General features: G+C 41.3%; 1 protein-coding gene across 1 annotated transcript in view; it reads right to left on the reverse strand.

Annotated features, from left to right (window-relative positions):
• LOC103729162 (disco-interacting protein 2 homolog B-like) overlaps positions 1–8,613 on the reverse strand; it is a gene marked incomplete at its 5' end in the record, with an annotated part of 48,419 nt that overhangs the window by 14,982 nt on the left and 24,824 nt on the right. The window contains 2 exon segments of the mRNA XM_017796631.2: positions 1,671–1,798; positions 4,347–4,469. Coding sequence (XP_017652120.1) covers positions 1,671–1,798; positions 4,347–4,469 — 251 coding nt within the window.

Below are 8,613 nucleotides of genomic sequence, written 5' to 3' on the forward strand. Positions count from 1 at the left end.
AGATGTGTGAAATCCTCCTCATAGAAGAACACTGCAGGCAGCCACAACGAGATTGCTCAGTGTTAGCACTAGAGGCAATACCTGTCTGCCAGTCCTGCTTTCAAACTGCAATGGGCCGCTAGTCAACGCACATGGAAAGGAATTTCACCTACCTTCCTATGCCAGTTCATTTAACCATGCCCGTAAATTCAGAACAAAACAAAACGAAGCAAAAATGAAGGCATTGCTTAAAATTGACCTCACTATCCATGAGATTCAAAACAGGGGCTAGATAGAACACAGCCATTTTTTTTTTTCAGTTCATTTACACAAAGCAAGGCAAGCTGTCTTTTTGGAAAGGTGCATGGCAAACGCCAGGCTGTGTTGCTTTCTTTTCTCCCTCAGTCTCATTCTGCCTCTGGCTCCCTTCACTACCACCTGCCATCTATCTCATTGCTTACCATGACCCACCCACTCTTTTCTCCCAGATGTGGACCAAAAAATGCACTTTTACATTGAATAGACTTCACAGAACTGGATCAAATAACTCCGTGTATTGAGCTAGTAACCCAAACCCAACAAAAGACTAACTTTATTTCCAGGATGACAGAGCAAGTGAGGGACTGGCAGACTCCTCTTCAGTGACTCATAGATGAAGATCCCACCATAAATGAGCATGTTTTGGCAGGCATGGGATACATTCTGTTTGCTTTCTGCCAGAAACCAACAGCACACAGCAATCAGCTATAAACAGATTAGGTGGTATTTGTAGTTAGTTATCTGGTAGACACAAGGCAAAGCAGCAGATTTTCTCTAAAGAACCAGGCCAAGCTGACCTGGGTTGCTATTTATGTTTTAGTTTTCTGAGTTTCAGAGCATAACATTTGCTTCTAACTTTAAACTTATCTTTGCTGAATTAGGAAATCAATCCCTTCTTTGGCTTAGGTGAGAAGGGATTAGGTGTTAGAAGTCTGTGGATTAGGTAGGAAGACTTTGGGGAACATCATGATAAGCTGTTATTAAATAACCAAACTGGACAGAGAGATATAAATATGGGCTATGAAAGAAATGCAAAAGAGGAGGGTAGGGGAGGCACATGCTCAAAGCACATCATATACCTGTACAAAAAAGTTCTTATGTAAAAACAAAACAAAACAAGACAAAAACCCTAAAAGATAGACGTCTTCAGCTGTAACTGCTGAAACAAGCCAGCAGCAGCCCAAATGCTTGTTCCTGCATTGTGCTGACTGACCTCCCCACAGAATGGAAACTCCTAGCACTTAGATGCTTTGTCAATCTCTATATTCAAACTGTAATAATTTAGTCAGAAATGAGGAACAATTCTTACATGTGAATCTCTAGAGAGTGGTATCTACCTACATTAGCCTGAATGGTACTACTTCTGTATTGAAGAAACGTGGAAAGCTCAATATTGTGTTTTAGAATTCTCAGTTTTCAGTATTCAATAAATAGTGACAATTAGACTCTGGTATACCTATGTAGTTATGTCTCATTCTTTTCAATTACAGCCAAAGAACCAGACATTGAAGGATATATATTCAAAGCCAGACTTCTGCTATTTTAACCCGGTCTAATTGTGATGAGAATCTACGGAACACAACTCAGATTGCTCGGTGAAGCACTACTCAGGTTCTCCTAGGAGTGCCAACCCCCAACCCTGTACCACTCACCTTCCTCTATAGACAGTCTTTATAGACTCAACAGCCAATCCAGTTGCAACAATGTCATCAGCATTATGTCTTCGACCACTAACCATGAGTAATCCATCCATTTTTCCAACCACGAACACCAAGCTACCCTGAAAGTTAATAATGATTACCTTTGTTTCCATGGTTTAAAGAGTGAAACAGATACTTTACATTTCCTCTTCAGAAGTAAATCTCATTAAAAATGTGAACAAAGACAACTGTGAGGCATGTGCATAATTCAATCTAACACCACAAAAAGTGTGTATTGATGTGAAAGAAAATAATGTTGGTATGTTATGGATTTTTAAATATTTTATTATTTTTTAATTTTATGAGTGTTTTACCTGCATGTAAGTACACCACATGTGTGCAATGCCCAAGGAAGTCAGTAGGGTGTCAGATCCCCTGGAACTATGTTATGGATGGTTGTTAGCCACCATGTGGGTATTGAGAAGCAAACCTGGGTACTCTGCAAGAGCAGCCAGAGCTTTTAACTGATGAGCCATCTCTCCAGCCCCATATTTATGGATTTTAAAGAAAACCCCTTGAATCAGCTGACTTAGAACTCACTATGTAGACCAGGCTGGCCTCAATTTCACAGATACCCACCTGCCTCTACCTCCCAAATGCTGGGATTAAAGGTATGCACCATTATGCCTGGCTTTTTTAATTTTTATTTTTTAAAATATTTTATTATTTTTATTTTATGTGTATGAGTGTATTGCCTGCATGTATGTGAGTGCACCCGTGTCGTGCAATGCTGCGGTCACAAGAGGGTTTTGGATTCCCCTGGAACTGGAATTAAGGATGGTTCATAGCCACCATGTGGGTGCTGGGAATCGAACCCAGGTCCTCTGCAAGAGCAGTCAGTGCTCTTAACCGCTGAGCCATCTCTCCACCCCCGCCTGGCTTTTTTAAAATCCCATTTGTATGGGAGGGGATAGTGGATGGGTGCACGTGTGCGGAGGCCAGGGGACAACTTGAGGGAGTTACGTTCTCTTCTTCCAGCACATGAGTCTTAGATGTTGAACTCAGGTGATCAGGCTTGGTGGCAGGAGCCTTCACCTGCTGAGCCATCTTGCCAGCCTCCAATGAGGGAGATCTTATAGTTCGTTAAGAAGTGAATTCATTCGTATTTCTTTTTAGGAGGAAATTGCATAGGAAACAAATTAAGTTTACATACACACATAGCTTATGTTCCCAACCACAAAAATGAATTAGTTTATATTCTGTATCTTGTCACAGGGTGAATGCAGGGGAGAAAAATGTTAATTCATTTACTACTAGAATTAGAGAAGTCAACAGTTTTAATATGTGAATGACTGTTTCAAGCCTGGAAGGGTAATGTTTCCATTTGGCAAGATTAGAAGTAGACTACACAGGGAAGGTCTAAGAATGTTGCAGGAGATTTTCTTTCCCAGAAAGATAACAGCACAGCAGGCAACTATGATCAAAGCCCAAAACACATAACTGTGACTCATCTGTAGTAAGCTATATGTCTTGGACCACTTATATGTAATTCAATAAATCTAGTCGTTATTTCCATGTGAATGTCATTCATTAACTTACTGAGCACAGTATAGTGCCATACAGTGACTAGGCTAAATGAGAAAGACAGCATCTCTATGCTCATGGAATCATGGAACTATCACTGATACCAGAGGAGAGCCGGCATTTCCAGCAGTCTGTGAATGTTGATGTTGGTAATCAAAGAGTGAGACAGTCACTACCAGTATTCAAGGCCTGCTTCTCCAATTCTTTCACAGTAAGAGGATGTTAGTTAAACATGGCTGACCAAAATAAAGACTGCATTTCAGCCTCAGATATGAGGGCTGAAGCTCCATCCTGGACCTCAACAATAGAGCACTAAGCTAAAGAGTTGGGTGTTTGAAAACATTTTGATGCTGGGTGAGGAAGTCAAGGCAGCTGTACAATGCATCATAATGTATGCTACTATTTCTAGGAGAGTGATTCTCTCAGATCCATGCCCTCAGCCAAACCCCCACAAATGGAGGGGAGAAATAAAGTAAATTTTAGAGTCTCTTAGATAAGTTAAGCAGTTGAGAAGGGGTAGGAAGGACTCAGCAATGGATGGAGGGCTATGGATTTAGGATAATGACTGCCAAATACTTCCCACTGCCTCACCCACAGGCCTTCCTGACCTGCCATCCTTCCTCAGGAACTCATGAAGCTCACTGTGTGCTCTTTGAGAACAGGCTTCTGGGGTCCTAGGTGTCTCTCAACACAGTGTCTATAAATACCACTTGCTGAGTAATACATTATTTTCAAAGAGTCACAGTTACACAGGGTGAGTAGAGATGATAATGTATATGAAAATGTACACTACCTATTCTGTTTTCCTTTGCTACTGAAAGTAACTTTTCTAGCAGTCTCCTAACAGGTTAACCAAATCAAAAGGAGGTACTGAGAAAAAGTGAGAAGAGGTTTGAAAATACAGCATGTAATACCTAAGTCTGAAGAACCCAAATGAACTTATGCAATGGACACAATAAACATTAGCTCTTTCAAGGCACTCATAACGCTAAACAGAAGTGGCACTGTGACACCCTTAAACAACTCAGAATTCATTATGTTCTATGAAGTAAAGTACAAATCTTAGACCAGATGTAGCAAAATCAACTTGGAAGCATCACTTACTGGCCCTACAAATCCCAGCAACCCCGATCGGATGAAGGGCACATCTCCCACAGGAGAGCCTGCAGAATTCACTGGGATCACCTGAAAGGTGAAAGAAAAAAGGGTGAAAATTTTTGCTTTGTTTTTGTTTTTGTTGTTGTTGTTGTCTTTTTTGAGACAGGATCTCCTCCCTGTAGCCCCAGCTGTCCTGGAACTCGCTATACAGACCAGGCTGGCCTCGAACTCACAAAGATCCGCCTGCCTCTGCCTCCCAAGTGCTGGGATTAAAAGTGTACGCCACCACGTCCAGCTGTGCTTTGGTTTTTGATTTCAGAAAATTATTTGATTTTTTTGGCACTTTTGTTAAAAAAAACAACCGTAATATATGCTTGTTGGAAAACATAAGCAGTGAATTCCATAATTCTATCACTTCAGTATTAAACTATTTATATTTATCTCTCTGGACTTTTGTAAAGATATGTATACATTAAAAACAATTTAAATTACTTTTTGTGTTTTTCTTTTTGTTTGGTGTGTGTGCACTTGCACGTGCTATAGCACACTTGTGGAGGTCAGAGAATAACTTAAAAAAATATTTTATTTATTATTTTTATTTGATGTGTATGAGTGTATTGCCTGCATGTATGTGAGTGCACCTGTGTCGCGCAATACCGCAGAGGTCAGAAGAGGGCTTTGGATTCCCCCGGAACTGGAGTTGGGGATGGTTCGTAGTCGCCATGGGGGTACTGGGAATTAAACCCAGGTCCTCTGCAAGAGCAGTCAGTGCTCTTAACTGCTGAGCCATTTCTCCAGCCCCCAGAGAACAACTTTTGAGAATCAATTCCCTCCTTCTACCTTGTGAGTCTTAGGGATCAAACTCACATTGTCTGGTTTGGTAGCAAGTGTCTTGTCCTGCTGAGCCATCTTGCTGTCTCCAGATATACATATTTTGAATTTTTAAAAAATTACATTTATTTTCTCTCTGTGTGACCATGTGCACACTCAATGAGAGTGTGCCACAGTATGTTTGTGGAGGTCAGAAACATTCTATATGTCTAAAACATACAAACATTAACATAATAAAAGTCTTTTAAAATAGGGATCATGGGCTGGGGAGATGGCTCAGTTAGTAAAGTCCTTACTGTGCAAACATGAGTACTACAGCTTTGATCCCTAGCACCCACTGTGGGGTGTCAAAATATCAGGATCCCTGGGGTGCCTAACCTAAATGGCAAGCTACAGGCTCAGTGACAGACCTGGCCTCAAATAAATAAATATCAATATAAATAAGGTGGAGATTGACAGAGACACCCCACATCAACTTCTGGCATCCACACACATAACTGCACACATGTACATGTGCACCCCCCCCACACACACACGGCTACACACCCATACAAATGCATAGGCAACATATATACACATACAAAAAAAGACTACAGGCTCAGTGACAGACCTGGCCTCAAATAAATAAATATCAATATAAATAAGGTGGAGATTGACAGAGACACCCCACATCAACTTCTGGCATCCACACACATAACTGCACACATGTACATGTGCACCCCCCCCACACACACACGGCTACACACCCATACAAATGCATAGGCAACATATATACACATACAAAAAAAGAAAAAATAAAAATATTTTTAAATGAAAAAGGAGCACATTATAGTGCCCCCCAACAATAGACTTTTCACAATGTGTCTTGAATACCCTTCCAATTTGATAATAGCTAAAATAGCCCACTTTGTAAAATAGCTGTTTATTATACCATTTCATAGGGGACCAGACAGGACAGCTCTTGGGAATCAATTCTAGCTCTGTAAGCACTCCACTACCGCCTTTGAAGGCCAAAGACAGCACTGATCCCCTGGAACTGGAATTACACATGGTTGTTAGTCACCATGTGGGTGCTGGAAACGAAACCTGCGTCCTCTACAAGAGCAGCCAGTGCTGTTAACCATGAGCCATCTCTTCAGCTCCCCAGTAGCTCATTTTTAAAATACACTTAAAATTTTTTTGATTTATCATTACTAGACCTTTTATCATAGCAAAATGTTAACTACTTTGGAAAGTTCTCAGGATTTAAATATCAGACTCAGACTTCAGTAAAATACTGAACTTTAATATATAAAACCAAGAAAGTAGTTTAATCCTTTTTTTAAAAACTGAGACAGGGTCTCACTATGCAGTTCTGGCTAGCCTGGAACTCTCTATCTTTCTATGTGGACCAGGTTGGCCTCAAATTCACAAATATCTGCCTGCCTTTGACTCTCGTGTGCTAGGATTAAAGGACTGTACTACCATGTCCATTTTTTCCTCCTTTACATAAAAATATTATTTTTACCACATTTATTTATTGTGTTTATTGGAGGGGAGATATGTGTGCCATAGCATGCCTGTGAAATTCAGGCATCATGTGGACTCTGGAGATTAACTCAGATCCTTGGCCTTGGCAGCAGGCACCTTTACTGCTGAGCCACCTTACCCACTTTTTCTCCTCTTTTGGGTATGGATTTTTATTCTACTTTGCTTCATTACATTTATACAAGAGAGTTTTAAATATTTTCATGGGATAGGGGTATAGCTCAGTAACAGAGTGTGTGACTAACATTCCAAGTACCACCAAAAAATAATAAACTTTCACTGGACCTAGCATTTTGGTGTTAAGTTTGAGTACTCTGGGCATGCAACTGCCTTTCAAGAATGGTAATAGTGTATTATTAATATCTTAAAATGTTGCTTGAGGGCCAGCAAGACGCCACACAGGTAAGTGATTGACCCACAAGTCTGATGATCTGAGTTCCACATCTGGAACCCTCCTAAAAAGCCCAGTGAACTATTGCACATCTGTAATCCCAGCACTCCTACAGGGACATAGGAGGCAGAGGCAGAATCACCCAGATCAGCCTAGAATATGCATTGAAGCAGAAACAACAAGACAGAGACCCTGCCTCAACAAGGTGGAGAGAACTGACTCCTAAAACTTGTCTTCTGACCTACCCACACACACACAAGAAAATACTGCTTGAAGCTGGGCAGTGTTATATGCCTTATAATGCCAGTTTTTCAAGAGGCTGAGGCAGGAAGATTATGAATCTGAGGTCAGGGCAACCTCAGTCTCAAAGAGCAACCACTGCTTGAAGATCGCTCTCTTTTTTTTAAATGAGAAAATTATAGGTACTGGAAACACATGTAGTCCAAGCACTTAAAAACAGAAGCTGGATGGGGTGTGGTAGTACACACCTTTAAGCCCAGCACTCAGGAAGCAGGGGCAGGTGGATCTCTGTGAGTTCAATATCAGCCTGGTCTACACAGTGAGTTCCAGATCAGCTGGGGCTACAGAGAGATCCTGTCTCAAAAAGAAGAGAAGAAGAAAAAGGAAAAAAAAAAACCAGAAGAAAAACAGAAGCTGGGGGCCAGCAAGATAGCTCAGTGTGGAAATGCACTTGCCACCAAGTCTGATGAACGAGTTCAATCCCTGGAACCACCTGTGGAACCAGAGAACAAACTCCCACAGGTTGTCCTTTGACCTCCACACACATGCTGAAGCTCTATCAGGAAAAGGTGAGCTGCTGGTAAAGTTTATAATTTAGCAGAGATAGTGCTTCCAAACTAGACAGCATTGTTTTCCTGTAGGCAGAATGCACATACGTATACAGTAAATAAACAGTTAAAAAAAACATCTGAGCAGCTGGGCGTGGTGGCAGGTAGATCTCTGTGAGTTCAAGGCCAGCCTGGTCTACATAGTGAGTTCCAGGCCAGCTAGGGCTAAAGAGAGACCCTGTCTCAAAAAAAATCTGAGCATGGTGGTGGCCACCTTTAATCCTAGCACTCAGGAGGCAGAGGCCAGTCTGATCTACATAGTTAGTTCCAGACCAGCTATAGCTATAGGGAAACCCTGTCTCAAAAAGATTTGTTTTAAATGTTTTTAAAAACAGAAGCTGGGTGTGGTGGCTCACACTGTAACCCCAGCAACTGAAAAGGATGGTGCAAGATGATTGCCAAGTGTTTGGGGCCAGCCTGAGCTGCAGAATGAGATCTGGTATCAAACTAACTAAAAAAAGGAAAAATAGGGACTGAGTGTTCTTAGCATGCATGAGGCCCTGGGCTGATTGCCCAACATGGAAGAGGAAGAAAAGAATGAATGAATTAGGGTAAGATTTAGAACAACAAAACATATGTCTGAAGAATTTGTGAATGTCTACTCTGTGAGGGTGAACTGGACACAACCTTGGAGGGCACAGTAGTAACAGTGCTAACGATAGTACAAGGCATTAGT

The sequence above is a fragment of the Nannospalax galili genome, unplaced genomic scaffold (assembly GCF_000622305.1).
Source record: "Nannospalax galili isolate Female #2095 unplaced genomic scaffold, S.galili_v1.0 scaffold913, whole genome shotgun sequence".
NCBI lineage: Eukaryota > Metazoa > Chordata > Mammalia > Rodentia > Spalacidae > Nannospalax > Nannospalax galili.